The sequence below is a fragment of the Panthera pardus genome, unplaced genomic scaffold (assembly GCF_024362965.1).
Source record: "Panthera pardus isolate Hobbes unplaced genomic scaffold, ASM2436296v1 HiC_scaffold_11, whole genome shotgun sequence".
NCBI lineage: Eukaryota > Metazoa > Chordata > Mammalia > Carnivora > Felidae > Panthera > Panthera pardus.
In genome coordinates, this window is record NW_026526666.1 from 98470032 (window position 1) to 98486045 (window position 16014).

Sequence of the window (16014 nt, forward strand, 5' to 3'; positions counted from 1 at the left end):
CCCGCAGTCACCCCATCTTCCGAGCCACCTACAGGTTGTCCTCAGAGAGGAGCAACGTCCGTGTGTGCCCCTTGCACTGCACCCTGGGGACCTCTCAAGGACCCAGTCCCCAGAACTGAGCTGGGTTCCATCCTGGGGTTTCATCCTCTCTGCCCTCCCCACCCCCATCTCCAGTTTCAGCCACCCCAACTTTAACTTCTGCCAGCCGTCACCAAGACTCTTAGGATACTGGACTTACAAGTATTTTAGTTGAATTCTGCCTGGAGCAGATGGGCCTGTGGGCCTTAGACCCTGTGAAGATACTCTGGTTTCTTCCTGAGAATGAGAATTCCTTGCCAGCCTCCCTCCCCCTCATCGCAGAGGCGGGACACACACCCCTTCCCAGTTTTCTCATCAGGGATCCTTGGGTTTCCTCTCCCCTGAAGGATGACATTTACTTCTGCAGCCTTTGTCTTGGCATTGAAGTACTTAAAAGCCTTACAAAACGAATTATTCCCTAATTTTTTTTTTCTCTGCATCTCACAGATAATTTCAAAAATAAGAATTTTGGAAAAATTGGTGTTCTAATATAATGTGGACATACCTCGGACCGGTATATGTGTTCCTCCCGCAGCAGTCTGGGCTGAGCCCTGTTATGGCCACTTTATGGTGGTTGCCTGATTATTTGTATTTCCCTCTAGATTGTAAGCTCAACTGAGAGGAGGGACAGTATATAATTGAGGAACGAATGAGTGATCTCAGGAATGAATCAGTCTCTTTTAGCTCACATTCCAAGTTCTGGTACTTAAGAGAACTGCACTGTCCAATATCATAACCACCAGCCACAGGTGGCTTAGAGCATCTGAAATGTGACTAGTTGAAGTTGAGGTTGCCCTGAGTGGAAAATGCACAGTACAAAAAGAGAACGGAAAGTATATCGGTAATTTTTATGTTGGTAACATGTTGAAATGATATTTTGCATCTATTAGATTTAAGAAATGTATTAATTTCATCTGTTTCTTTTTGCGTCTTTTTGATATGGTTGCCAGGAGATTTAAAATTACATTTATGGGGGCAACCGGGTGGCTCGGTTAGAGAAGCATCTGACTCTTGATTTTGGCGCTGGTCATGGTAATAACAGCTAATGGTTATTAAGAACTCACTGTGTGCCTGGGACTGAAGCACTTTTTAACATTTATTAACTCACTTAATCCATAATTTAATACATAATTTTGGACTGGATTCGAACCCAGATAGTCTGGCTTCAGAGCCCACAGTTTAACCCTGTCTGCTACACTGCCTCTTTTTTTTTTTTTTTTTTTTAAGTCTATTTATTTATTCTGAGGCAGGGAGAGAATCCCAAGCAGGCTCCACACTGTCAGCACAGAGCCCGATGTGGGGCTTGAACCCGCGAGATCAAGACCCAAAGCTAAAGTCACGAATTGGACGCTTAACCGACAGAGCCACCCAGGCGCCCCCCACCCCTGCCTCTTTTAAACACCAGTCATTGTGGAATGAATCAAGGCTTTCTCTACATTCCTCAGTGGGGTCTCCCAACCTTTTTAGGATCCCCCCTCCCGCCCCCCGACAACGGGCAGAGAGGAGATCCGTGTTGAGGAACGGGCACCATAAATATATTCATGACACCATAGTTTGTTATGCAAAATGTTGAGGGAAGTTTCTCTCCAACGAACCTCAGGTCAAGATGCTGGGAACCGGACCTGCCACCGCCACCACAGCCACCACCACGTCCAGCAACGTGAGCGTCCTGCAGCAGTTTGCCAGCGGCCTGAAGAGCCGGAATGAGGAGACCAGGGCCAAAGCTGCCAAGGAGCTCCAGCACTATGTCACCATGGAGCTTCGAGAGGTCAGGGCTTCTGGGCTTTGTTGTGGAGTGTTGGGCCTGAATGCACCGGCACTGGTTTCGATTCCTTCCGAAGGCTGAGTGAGGATTTGGAAAACAAAGGCACCCAATTTTTCCTGTCTGTAGGGTGCGCTGGTTCCTTTGTAGTGGCACATTTCTGTGGCATTTCCTATGCTGTGCTTCCTTCCTCCTTTCCTTTCCTTTCCTTTCCTTTCCTTTCCTTTCCTTTCCTTTCCGTTCCGTTCCGTTCCGTTTTCCCACCATATTCCAGACCTTCAGTTCTTTCTATCTGATAACCGTGGTCGGGCTGGGTTTGAGGAGCTGGTAGCCTGGGGCTTTCTAGAGAGAGAGCATGCTTGATGTCTGGACGGTGTCTCTTGCTCATCCTTGTAACCCCAGGATGTCGCCTGCCATGGGATAGATACTCAACAGGCATTTGGTCCACATACACATGAGCTGTGGGTTCATCTCAACAGTTTACAGCTATAAACGTGGGCAGTAGTTCTGTCCTCTTCGGCGTGAGCCAGATCTGCTGGCCACCTCTCAGTCCTGACCTTTGGGAGCCACCCCCCCCCCCACCCCCAGTCCCCAGCATCAGGGAGACATTCGAAGTTGTTCTGAGTACATCTTCCTCCGCAGATGAGTCAAGAGGAGTCTACTCGCTTCTATGATCAGCTGAACCATCACATTTTTGAACTCGTTTCCAGCTCGGATGCCAATGAAAGGAAAGGTGGCATCTTGGCCATAGGTAAGGGCAGGGCCTCTGGTGACGGGGACAACTGGGAATGAAGGGCGGTCACCTCTGTCCACTGCACCTGCGTCCGCTGCTTACTAGATGCTGAGTTCCTACCCGTTTCACGAAATTTTGAGGAGCCCTGTGGCTTTCAGTGTACTTATTCAGGTGGTAATCTTAGCAACGGTCCTGGGATGGTGGCACAGCTGATGTCTTCAGATACAGAGTCTCAGAGCCATTACGCAACTTTCGTAATGCCTGAGCCGGTGCCTGAGCCGAGACTGCAAGCCAGCTTTCTTCCCCCCACCCTGTGTGGCTCGTGGCAGGCTCTGGTTTCCCTGTCGGGCAGTTCGGCGTAGCGGGGCTCACAAATGGAAAGGCGAAGTTGGGGTACAGTGATACAAAGCATGTCATTTTCACATCCCAGGGACCGGTCTGGTGCATTATTACTCATTCTCTGTTTTACTCCTTTTCTTCTTGGGAAAACAAATTACGTGTCCTAAAACAAGGTTGTTTTGCTTTATGTAAGTAGTTCTGACGCAGACGTCAAACCTGCTGCTTAAAATGAAAATATTGTCTGCATCCTTCCCACCTGGAAGTTGCGCTTGGTACTCAAAGCAGAAGGAAGGGGTCACGCGCCAGCCTTCCTGTCAGGGCCGCGCGCTCTCCGGGACCGGACGTGCCCATCCTCACTTTTTGTCCTCCTGTCTTTCCCAGCCAGCCTCATAGGAGTGGAAGGCGGGAATGCCACCCGTATCGGCAGATTTGCTAACTATCTTCGGAACCTCCTCCCCTCTAATGACCCAGTTGTCATGGAGATGGCATCCAAGGCCATTGGCCGCCTTGCCATGGCAGGCGACACTTTTACAGCTGAGTATGTGGAGTTCGAGGTGAAGCGAGCCTTGGAGTGGCTGGGCGCTGACCGCAACGAGGGCCGGAGACACGCAGCCGTGAGTGCCCGCGGGGAGGGATGCAGCTGGCCGGGGAGCAAGGGGGCCCTGTCGGGGTCCTCCGCACCACGTGTTCGGGTCCCTGAAAGGCAGGCGGTGAGGGGACGCTCCAGGCAGAGGCACTGTGCTTCTTAAAGAAGAGGGGCCTTCGGTTCTGTCCTGAATCCCTTTCTCTTTTTGCCCCAAGCTGCGTACCCAAAGAGGAAACTTGAAAGTTCTCTTCTGTTGCCCAATAGGCACAGCCCTGAGTGCGGTGCTGTCTGGACCTCTGATTTCCTAGACTCAAAACTGCCTCCTGAGCAGAAGGTTCCCCCCTTGGCCACAGGCAGACGAAATCACAAGCCAGAAGGCTCCTAAAGCCCCAGACAGCTGTCCTATCTGTGTGATCCTGTCAGTGTCTCTGTCAAGGTCTCTCTGCTGTCCTATGGGAACACAGAAATACTAGGAGGAGGAGAGGAGCGGGGGCAGTGGGAGTGGTGGTCTGCCTCCTTTCAGGCCTTTCTTGTTTATTTTCTAGGCGTTTGTTGATTGGTGGGCACCTGGCCCAAACTCCCTCTTTCCCCATTGGCTCTTCTGCAGTTGGGGGAGTGGGAGCCTCTCATCCTCTCGTGGTGCACCCCACTGCTTTTTTGAGGCTCAGCCCTGAAAAAAGCCTGGTTTGAGGGACCAGGCTTCCAGGCCGCGAGATGAGGGTCTGTCCTTGAGAATCTGGGAATGAACGTGGTGGGGATCAGAGCATCATTTGGATCCTTTCCTGTCGGCTCTGTCTTCAGGAGCCAGTACCACGAGGAGGGACCCTGGTACTGGGGGAGGGACAGCCATGTGGACCCTGCTTCAAAGGCGGCTTTGTCCTTCCTAACTCTGAAACTCGGGCCAACCTCTGACCTTCAGTTTCTTCCACTGTCAGATGGACATATAGCAAAATTAAATATTGAACGGGATTATTAACTCATTTAATAAACGTTTATCAAGGGGCGCCTGGGTGGCTCATTTGGTTAAGCGTCCCACTCTTGATTTCAGCTCAGGTCGTGATCTCACAGCGCCTGAGCTCAAGCCCCGCATTGGGCTCCGCGCTGGCAGTGCGGAGCCTGCTTGGGATTCTCTCTCTTTCCCACCCCGCTTGTGCTTTTCTCTCTTTCTCAAAGTAAATAAACATTTAAAAAATAAATAAATGTTTATCAAATACCACTGTGCTCCAGGGATGGTTTTAGGCTGTCATTGGGACAGAATGCAAAGCGTGAACACGTCTCCCTTCCAGAGCTCATGTTCTAACATTATGAGAATCCTATGTTTGTAAACACCCTAGGATAACGAACACTGAGATTTTCGATCAATTTTTCTTTTATTCCTATGTCCCCAGAGGTTCCCAGCTAGAAGAGAGGACGAGTCTGCTCCTTTCCTGATGTATATACACACAGGCTCCAGGATGGCAAGAAGCCGCATCCTGATGGGACGAAACTCTCTGATACAGACGAGGGTTCTCTGTGTGCTTTTCTCCCCCAGGTTCTGGTTCTCCGCGAGCTGGCTATCAGCGTCCCCACCTTCTTCTTCCAGCAAGTGCAGCCCTTCTTTGACAACATTTTTGTGGCCGTGTGGGACCCCAAACAGGCCATCCGGGAGGGAGCTGTGGCCGCCCTTCGTGCCTGTTTGATTCTTACCACCCAGCGTGAGCCGAAGGAGATGCAGAAGCCTCAGTGGTACAGGGTGAGGAGATGGTTCCGTTGCATTCGCCTGCAAAGCACATTTTTTAAAATTGTTTATTTATTTTTGAGAGCACGAGCAGGGGAGGGGCAGAGAGAGAGGGAGACACAGAGTCGGAAGCAGGCCCTAGGCTCCAAGCTGTCAGTGTAGAGCCCGACGCGGGGCTCAAACCCACGAGCTGGGAGATCGTGACCTGAGCCGAAGTCAGATGCTTTACCGACTGAGCCACCCAGGCGCCCCACAGCACGTTTATATACAGCCCCACCTGGCCTAAGGGCCGCAACAGGGCCCTCGCCACAGAGCAGATGTCACTTTTGTGTTGGTCTCAAGTGGTTTCTGAAGCTCAGTATGAGTCAGCACTTATCTCATTGGATTTCATTAATGCAAAGATCTGTTGGTGGCCACACCATTATTGTACGTGCCACTGAGGATGAATGAAAACGTGATACAGTAAAACTGTGACTTTACTGCCGTCTCATCACCAGTTACAAGAGCTCTCCTCTCAGAGGTGTGAAAATATAGAAAAATGGGTGTCTGAGAAGCAGCGACACACAATGATGCTAATTTAAGAAGTGCCAGGGCTCGTGACATTAGACGAGAGAGACCTGGCACTTCTTCACTAAGAGCTGGTACTACAAAGAGATTCCTAAACATGGCATTGGAGACCTGGGCTCTAGGGTTGGCTTTGCTATGTGACGTTGGACAAGTCATTTAATTTCCTTGAGCCTCTGGTTTTTCTCTGTTAAATGGGGACGGTTGTGGCCTCTGCCTCATGGTACGGTGCACGTTGAAGCTAAATTAAACGAGAGAGCTTGGTGAATCCCTATCGTTGATGTTGCTGGCACAAGCCACTGAGCAGGCATGGTAACACCTCAGGGTCCCCCATGTAGAAGGGGCGGGCTGGTGGTCTTTCTCCCTTTGGACATTGGGTAATTAACACGTCCCGTGTCTCTAATAGCACACGTTTGAAGAAGCAGAGAAAGGGTTTGATGAGACGTTGGCCAAGGAGAAGGGCATGAATCGGGATGATCGCATCCATGGAGCCTTGCTGATCCTCAACGAGTTGGTCCGAATCAGCAGCATGGAGGGAGAGGTGAGGAAGCATGTCAGAAGTGAGTCTGGCTTCCCACATGCCGTTCTGTGAACAAGACAAGGCAAGATCCTTGTCCTTACAGAGGACGTTTTATAAGGGAACCAGGAAATAAGCAAGTCTATGAGGTCACTTCAGAAGGCACCAAGTCCTGTGAAATAACGGGTTGGAGGGTAGCAGTGGGAGGGGACTTCCTCTCTGGGGTGGTGCTGTTTCAACTGAGACCCACATGATGTGGAGGAGCGAGCTTTGTGCTGCGTGGGGGTGTTCCAGGAAGAGGCTTTGAGGTGGGAGAGAGTTTGGCAAATTCAGGGAACAGAAAAAAGGGAAATGTGGTTGGGGCACGGAGAGCAAGGGAGGTTGGGGGAAGGGTCAAATTCTTAGGCCTCAGGGTCGCGGTCAACACTGGCTCTTATTCTCATAAACGTTGGAGATGCGTGCCCAGGGGAGCGGGGTGAGGGCCTCCATTTTTAATAATCATTGGCTACTGCTGCGGGGAAAGCTCCTGCAGTGGCGGGAATGAAAGCAGGAGACTCGTTAGGGGGTTGTGTTTAAAAGTGCAAGGACTTTTGTCAGGGAAACAACTTACGGTGGGGGCGGGGGACGTGGAGGGAGCAGGGAGAGGCTGGCTAGCCGTCAGCAGCCATGAGACAGCAAAGGAAAGTGACGGGAGCGTGCTAGGCTACCGCGCAGAGCCACCACGGGGGGCTTCCGGCCACCATCGCCCCCCCGGGAGCCCTGCCTCAGCATCTCTCCTGCATCCTGCGTTGGCTAGAGGCAGCCCGTGGCAAATGTGGCCGTGGCACAAACATGGTGATGTTTTCAGAGTCGTGGCCGGGGCCGTTGTCAACTGCACTCCTTGTAGTTGATCCTGTTCTCCTGGCTACCGTGGGAGGCTTCTGGAGTAGTCTGGGCAAGTGATGGTGGTGGCTTCCCTAGGGTTGGCAGTGCGGCCACTGAGAAGTGGATTCAGTGTCAATCCACTGACGCTGGATTCGGGATACATTTGGGAGTAGAGCCCCATCCACGGGTCTTCCTACGGGGAGCAAGTTGGTGTGGAATTTTGCCCCAGGGCTTCTTGCTTTAATAGACCGGATGATCATTTGGTGATGGCTGTGCTGTAGATGCGGGCGGCCTGGGCTACACCGTATGGACAGCTCGGGAGTCCGGCTCGGAATCCCCATTCATGTGTACACTGTGTGACTTGGGGACGTTATTTTACTTCCTTTAGCCTCATTTTCCTTGCTGTTAACGGGGATCTCCACCTCACTGGGCTCCTGGGAGGTTTCCAAGTACACTTGACCCTTGAACAACACAGGTTTGAGCTGCATGGGTCCACTTCTAGGCGGATTGTTTTCGGTACACATACTGGAAAAGTTTTTGGGAGGTTTGTGACCGTTTGAAAAAACTCACAGATAGGAACCTCATAGCCTAGAAATTAAGAAGCTGAGTATGTCACGAAGGCGTAACATAGATGTAGATCCTGGTCTTATTATTGACCATCGTAAAATATACACAAATCTCTTGTTAGAGTTAAACGTTACCTAAACTTACGCACACGAGCACTCACAGACTATACCTGGTGCCATTTGCAGTCGAGAGAAATGTGAACAAACACGAAGGCACAATATTAAATCCTAACTGCATAAAATTAACTGTAGTACAACCGTACCGACAGCCACCTCTGTTGCTGCTGCAATGAGCTCAAGTGTTGGGAATGTCTGGTTAAAACACCGTGCGAGGCTGATCACCTCCGTGTGCCCAGTTCACCCCTCCAGTAAGTCGCGTGTCGCAAAAGCGATCTGTCGATCTGTCTCCGTCCTCGTGTGTTTTTCGTCGTGTTCGGTGCGATACCGTAAATAAACCTTGAGTAATTCTGCGGAACCCCTGTGAAGTGCCACTGGCGAAGTTCTCCCAAGAAGCAAAGTCATGATATTGTAAGAAAACGTTGCCTTGCTTGAGACGTACCGCAGCTTGCGGTCCGCAGCTGTGACCGCCCACCGTTTCAGGATAAATGAATCCAGCATTTAATCCACCGTTGCAAAAAAAGAAAAGGAAGCTGAAGCGTGAAGCTGTTGCCACAGCTGTGCCTACAGGCGCAAGTCTCTTGCACTTTTTGAGAAATAGCTTTTACATTTATTTATTTTTGATGGAGAGAGACAGAGCACAAGTGAGGGAGGGGCAGAGAGAGAGGGAGACACAGAGTCCAAAGCAGGCTCCAGACTCCGAGCTGTCAGCACAGAGCCCGACGCGGGGCTCGAACCCACAGACCGCGAGATCATGACCTGAGCCGAAGTCGGACGCTTCGGCTGAGCCACCTGAGCCACCCAGGTGCCCCTTGAGAAGTATCTTTTGATCGCATATGGTAAATGTAGCTTTTACGTGGGTGCAGGATTGCCTTAAGGAAGGCATACTTAAGGACTCTAATGTGATTTGAGAAAAAGCAAAGTCATTATATGACAACGTAGAGCAAAAGGAAGGTGAATGACCTAGCACCGGAGAATCGGATGCCAGCAAAAGATGGTTTGATGAGTTTGGAAACAGGTTTGACTTAAAAAAAAAAAAGTCAAGATAACAGGAGAAGTAGCTTCTGCTGACCAAGAGGCAGTAGATGAGTTCCCAGAGGCCGTAAAAGAAAATCACTGAGGAGAAAGGGTATCTGCCTGAACGTGTTTTTATTGCAGACGAAAGTGCCCTACTCTGGGGAAAAAAAATGCCACAGAGGACATTTATTAGGAAGAGAAGCGAGCACCAGGATTTGAGGCAGGAAGGGGCAGGGTAATCCTGCCATTGTGCAATACGGTCCAGACGGCCCTTATCTATAAAGCCACTAGCCCTCGAGCTTTGAAGGGAAGAGGTATAAACACCAGCTGCCAGTCTTCTGTTTGTAAAACAAGAAGGTCTGGACACAAGAGCCCTTTTTCTGGATTGGTTCCCTTGATGGTTTGTCTCTGAAGTCAAGAAGGACCTTGCCGGTAAAGCGTCGCCTTGTACAGTTCTTGCCATATGAGACGATGCCCCTGGCCACCCAGAACCCCATGAGTTCAATACTAGAGGCATCGAAGGGGTTGACTGCCCCCAAACACAACATCCCTATTTCAGCTTCTGGATCAGGGTCATGACCTCTAAGGCTCGTTACACATGGTACTTTATGAAAAGGATTGTCAACACTTTGAAGAGAACCCTGATAGAAAGTCTAGAAGGATTCCATCGCTGAAAATCCATTTTGGTTGTAGAAGCCACAAATGCCATCAAGCCTGGACCAGTAAATTCCTGCTGGAGAGAACTGTGGCCAGATGTTGCGCGTGACTTCACAGGACTTAGGACAAAGCCGACCAAGGAAACCATGAAAGAGAGTGAAAGAACGTGGAGGTGGCCCAAAAGATGGGCGCTGAAAGGTGATACGGATCTTGGAGAAATTCAAGAGCTAACAGACACCACACCAGAGGAATTAACAGAAGACGGCTTGAGGGAGACGAGCGTTTCCGAACCAGTGCCGGACGACGAAGAAGACCTCGAGGAAGCGGTGCCAGGAAACCGATTGACACTGGACAGTCCGGCAGAAGGGTTCGAGGTACTCAAGACTGCTTGTGACTTCTTTTATGACCTGGATCTTTTTCTGATACGGGTACTGAAACTGAAGGAGACAGTGGAAGAAAGATTGGTACCGTATAAGAACACTGTTAGAGAAGGCGCCTGGGTGGCTCAGTCGGTTGAGCATCCGACTCTTGATTTCAGCTCAGGTCATCACGGTTCGTGAGATCGAGCCTCACATCAGGCTCTGTGCTGTCAGCATAGAGCTTGGGATTCTCTCTCTCCTCTCTCTGCCCCTCCCCTGCCCTTCTCAAAATAAACATTAAAAAAAAACAAAAAACCATTGTTAGAGAAACGGAAAAGCAGTCAGACAAATTACAACGTATTTCTGTAAAGTTACACAGAGCGCTGCGCCGTGTCTCCAGCCTCCCCTTCCCGCTCTGCCACCCCTGAGGCCTCAAGCCGACCCCTCCTCTGCTTTAGCCTACTCACCAGGGGACTAACCAGGATAAGGACCCTTACGATGAGCCACTCCCATTTAGTGAACGGTAAATCATCATCGTGCCATACAGTTGATGAACTCTGTGGGTCTTCGTGTGACAGTCTGTTGACCGTATGGCGAGAACGGTAAGAGATGTTTTTGTATCCTGATCACCTGACCATTCATCGTGTCAGACATCGTGTGCAAGACTCGTGTGGCAGTGGACCGCCGATTCCCGTGTGGGCGTCAGGTGAGTGAGATTTACTGTGAAGTTAATAGCATGTTGGTTTTCTTCCTGTTTTATAACTTTGCTTTCAAAGAATTACGTCACCATACGGTAGAGTTCGTGTCTCTCTCTGGTAATTGGAGAAAGTGTGTATCAACCTATCACAGGTACGTGGTTTTTAAAAAAATGTGTCAGCGTTTCCGGCACTGTAATATGAATATGACTGTAATACCGTGCGCCATAAAAACTTGGTAACGACTCATTCGTCAGAGCATAGGCGAGGCTACCATGAAGCAACCGTATTGATTACACTAAGCTACCGTGATGCAGTCTTACTGCTGCTGCCTCATTATTAATGAATCGTTATACCTATAAGTAAACACGAATTTCTTTCTCACATCTTTTCGTTTTTGCTATCCGGTGTTAGTAATGCATGAAATGTCCACATTGTTCTGCTTTATGGGAGATAATGTTCACGTGGGTGCTGACAGATGATTCATCTCATAAACAAACAACATAAACTTACAGTATAGAGAAATACAGGACGGGGCTGTAAATAGATTTTTCTCTTCCTCGTGATTCTCTTAATAACATTTTCTTGTCTCTAGCTTTCTTCGTGGTAAGAATACAGTGTGCAATCCATACACAAAGTATGTGCTGATTAACTGTTCTTATTATCGGTAAGATTTCCAGTTAACAGAAGGCTACTAGCAGTTAAGTTTGGGGGGAGTCCAAAGCTACACATGGATTTTTGACCTCACAGGGTGTCTGTGCCCCTAACCTCTACGTTGTTCAAGGGTGGGCCGTCTACGCGAAGTGCCTAACACATCATCTGATAGAGTAGGCATTCCATGAATGTTAGCCCTCAGAGGTTTCCCGTCTAACTATAACATGGGGCTTCCCATGGATGAGCACATACAGCCCGAGGATCTTTGTTTTCTCCTAGGAAAACAGAACAGTGTCACCTAAATAGATTAAATGCATAGTACTTGGGCGGCGCCTGGGTGGCCCAGTCGGTTGAGCGTCCGACTTCGGCTCACTCAGGTCATGGTCTCGTGGTTCGTGAGTTCGAGCCCCACAGAGTCGGGCTCTGTGCTGACAGCTCGGAGCCCGGAACCTGCTTCGGGTTCTCTGTCTCCCTCTCTCTCTGCCCTCCCCTGCTTGCACTCTCTCTCTCAAAAATAAATATTTAAAAAAAAAATAGTACTTGTGATGGTACTTTATAAATCCTAAAGAATTATCCAAATGTAAGGTATCATAATTTTGTCATTGTTCATTCATTGAACAAGTTTGAGTTGAGCACCCACTGTGGGCCAGCTACACCAAGTCCTCAGAGCTAGAATAATGCAGCAGTGGACAAAACATTATATTCTAGCAGGGAGAGACAAGACACAAATAAGTGAAAATATATACGATTGACCTTTGAACATGTGGGGTTAAGGCATCAAGCCCCCCCCCCCAACGCACACACAGTTGAAAATCCCCATATAACTTTTGACTCCCCCCAAACTTAGCTACCAATAGCATACTGTTGACCAGAAGCCTTACCGATAACAAACAATTAACACATATTTTGTATGTTTTACATATAATATATGGTATTCTTACAATAAAGTAAGCTAGAGGAAAGAAAATGGCGTTAAGGAAATCATAGGAAAAAGAGAAAATACATTTATAACCCTGCACTGTCTTTATGGGGAAAAAAAATCCGCATATAAGTGGACCAGTGCAGTTCACACTCCTGTGATGTTTGAGCACAATTGTGAAGGACGTAAGACAGCAAGCCATACAAATACATATCTGGGGGGAGCAGTCTAGACAGCTGGCTCTGCAGGTGTGAAGGCCTCATGGCGGCAGCACACTGCCTTTGGCCAGGAGCGAGATCACCACTGCGACCGAGCCGTGTGACAGGAGGGAGGTGGCGGGAGATGGGGTCAGAGGAATACCTGGGATGAGGTAAGGGGCACATCGTGTAGGGTCTCGGGAGCCACCGTACGGACCGTGTGTGGGAAATGGGAAGCTGTTAGCTGCTAGCTGAAACGCACGTTTCAGAAGGATCGCTGTGGCTACATGTTGAGCGGGATTATCCGCGAGGCAAGGGGTGATGCCAGGAGGTCTTATTAGGGAAGGAAGTGCGGCAGCCTTAGCAGAGGACTTTGGCGGCTTGCACCCTAGCGGGAACCGTGCAGGCACAAGGAGGGGCTGGATTCTTGAATTTGAGATTTGGGGGTCAATGAGGGAGAGAGGAGTCCAGGTTTTTGTCCTGAGTGACCGGAAGGTTAGGGTGGCGTTTGCTGAGTCAGGAGGACTGAGGTGGAAGGAGCAGTGCGTTTTGGGGTAGAAGGTCAGGAGTTTGCTTTTGAACGTGTTCCAGACACCTGTTGGGCTTCTGAGCAGAGAACTGAGTTGTTCTGGGGGGATCTGGGCGGAGACCCCGATTTGGGGAGCCGTCAGCACATAGCTGTGATTTCAGGTTCCCCAGCAGCATACCAGCGTCGGAGAAGGGGGGTGCTGGGGACCTGAGGTCAGGAGGTGAGGAGCGAGCAGGGGAGATCAGCGGCGTGAGGAGGAGAGGAGACCCAGGAAAGCTCGGGATCCAAGAAGCCAAGGGAAGAGAGTTTTCGAAGAGGAGGGACTGTTAAGTTGGACCAAATGCTGTAGCCGAGGCAAATAGGGTGAAGGCTGAGAATCGAGCATCCGATTTAGCAGACTGAGAGTCCTTGGTGACCTCGACAAGGAGAGTGGAGAAGATGTCTGAGAAGCGAAAATACCTGTGTCGAGAAAAGTGTGCAAGTTGAGAAATTGTTTCCTGTCCTTCTCAGTTTGGACTGTCTTTAAGCAGCCCTTTGGCTGGGAAATAGGTGTGAATTCTCAGCCAGTCCATTTAGTCCGTGCTGCCCATGGAATTCTTCAGATTCTGAGAAAATAACTTGCCTTAGTTGTTTCTACCTGGGTTTCCGGCGACAAGGAGAGTAGCATGTCCTCAACGGGACCCTGGCGTGGGGCCGCCCAGCACCCTGTCACCCTGTCACCCTCGCCAGAGGGTGACCTCATCGCTGTGACCTCAGGTCTGCAACTCGGCTTTCCCAAACCAGGGGAGGGGTCCTTGGCGGCCAGCCCCCTGCCGCTTCTTCGTTGTTCAGTAGGTGGTGCTCTTCTGCCTAAGTTAGAACAAAACCAGGCCCCCTGCAAGGTTCTGGGGGAATCCAGCTCCTAAAGATGAAGAGTGGGCTCCCTCCACTTGGCAAATAGTTCCCCTGCAGGGTTGGGCAGAGGAGTTGCTCTGTAGACCCCACAGGGGCTTGGCAGGTGGCACTTGTGAGGACAGGTGATCTCCCTCCCCACGTGCAGCGCCTGAGAGAAGAAATGGAAGAAATCACGCAGCAGCAGCTGGTCCATGACAAGTACTGCAAAGACCTCATGGGCTTCGGGACGAAACCTCGCCACATCACCCCCTTCACCAGCTTCCAGGCTGGCCAGCCCCCGCAGTCCAACGCCTTGGTGGGACTGCTGGGGTACAGCTCTCACCAAGGCCTCATGGGTTTCGGGGCTTCCCCCAGCCCAGCGAAGTCCACGCTGGTGGAGAGCCGGTGTTGCAGAGACCTGATGGAGGAGAAATTCGATCAGGTAGGTGGCGAGAGGCCTGCCCCCTCCTCTCCCAAGCCCCGTGCTCCCTTTCCGTGGCCAACCCTGTGTTCTCCTGTCTCAGGTGTGCCAGTGGGTGCTGAAATGCAGGAATAGCAAGAACTCGCTGATCCAAATGACAATCCTTAATTTGTTGCCCCGCTTGGCTGCATTTCGACCTTCTGCCTTCACAGGTGAGGATGTCCGTGGACACGTCGTATCATTACCTGTTTAAGGGAACTCACACGGAAGTGATTCCAGAAAGTTACGTCTGCCTCTCGTTGGAAGCAACAACTAAGGGGCTAGTCTCTGGTTTCTCTGCCTCTCGTCTGATTTCAGTGGGGCCCGGCGTAGGGTTTCCACAAGTGTCTGAGGCAGCCGACACGGGAAGGACCAGAGTGTGTAGGCAGAGAGGCAGTCCTGGAGCCGAGCGACTTCGTGCGTGTGGAAGCCGACAGGTTCATGACGGACGTCACAGGGACCGAAGGAAGGGCAGTTTGGGTTGAGCTCCTCTGCAGCAGCCCCTCTGTGGGGCGGGGAGGATGCGGTGACCGCCCTGCTTCTGCCCCTGGCGTGGTCACCCACTGCCTCACCACTCACGGGGAGGAAGGACTGGAAGTTTCAGAGGCAGGTTTCGGGGATGATGGCCTGGGGGCTCCTGTATTCCTGCCCTGTTTTCACTGGGCAGCAAGAATCCCCGGCTCCCGGAGCTGCCCCCGCCCAGATGCTGGCTTCTCCCTTGGGCCTTCGTGGGCTACTCCGGCCGGAAGTGCTCTTCCCCCTTCCTCGATAGCCTCCGGCCGTGGAAAGACTTTGGCGTCAGACCCGGGATGAATCCTGCTTCTGTCCTTCACCGTGAGGTTTCAGACAGGTTATTTGACCTTCCCAGGCCTCCACTTCCTGACCCGTAGAGGCGGAATAACAACAATCCTTGCCTTACAAGGTGAATCGTGTTAATGCCTAAACACCTGCTCTGAATGCCTGGCACAGAGTAGGCCCCCATAAGTGGAAACCATTATTCTGTTATTACTGCCTCCTCTGCCTCCTCAGATCCATCTTAGAAGTAAGGTAAAGGGAAAAATTATAACAATACTCTAGTTGCCTGTTCATACTTAATATCCTTATCTTACTTACCTCCCTGCTTGCTGAGTGCAGAGCCGCCGTCTCGAACGTCTCTTTGCACTTCACTGTGGTGCCCGTCGCCTGTGCTTAATAAGCGTTCAGGACCAAATGAGAGCCAGGAGTGGAAGTGGAAGGTCAGCCTGACCCTCCACAGACGCCATCCTCTAGCACACAGACTCATTTCACACTCCCCAGTTCAGATGAAATAGGAAAAAAATATAGTTGGTGAGGTGTTAAATATGCTGTGTGTGAGAATAGAAGGTGTTGAGGAAGGACGAGACAATTAGCCACATAAAATCAATGAACCAGAGAGAAATGATATCATGAAAATTGCCCATATTTTTTTCAGTTTTCCGTTTTTCCCACCTGGTACCCAGCAGCCATTCTCTTCTTTAATGACCAGACATGCCCCTGTTCAGTAGAGCTTTAAATAATTGTGGTGTGAAAGTCTCTGGTTCAAAAGAAAGTAATAACTAGGCCAAATTTGATCAAAGTCTGTCATGTTGTGGAAGCAGTTACCCCAGTAAGTTCAAAGGACCGCCTAGCAGCAGGATACAGAGGCTCAGAGGGCCCCTAGGTTTATTCTTTTGATGTGGGTTTTTGTTGTTTTATTAAATAATATACTAAAGCGTGTCGTTGATGTTCAGCCTGGGCAGCCTCCATCCATGGAGCCTCATTGGGAAAGTGCCACATTCTTAGAGCTTACAGTT

At 50.3% G+C, this 16014-nt stretch overlaps 1 protein-coding gene across 1 annotated transcript in view; it reads left to right on the top strand.

Moving 5' to 3' along the window:
- Nucleotides 1-16014, top strand: part of MTOR (mechanistic target of rapamycin kinase) — a 132877-nt gene that overhangs the window by 410 nt on the left and 116453 nt on the right. Inside the window, exons 2-8 of the mRNA XM_019461370.2 lie at nucleotides 1669-1846; nucleotides 2483-2591; nucleotides 3294-3526; nucleotides 5030-5230; nucleotides 6186-6320; nucleotides 13910-14185; nucleotides 14268-14376. Of these exons, the coding sequence (XP_019316915.1) occupies nucleotides 1685-1846; nucleotides 2483-2591; nucleotides 3294-3526; nucleotides 5030-5230; nucleotides 6186-6320; nucleotides 13910-14185; nucleotides 14268-14376 (1225 nt within the window). The 5' untranslated portion in view covers nucleotides 1669-1684. The remainder of the gene's footprint in view (nucleotides 1-1668; nucleotides 1847-2482; nucleotides 2592-3293; nucleotides 3527-5029; nucleotides 5231-6185; nucleotides 6321-13909; nucleotides 14186-14267; nucleotides 14377-16014) is intronic.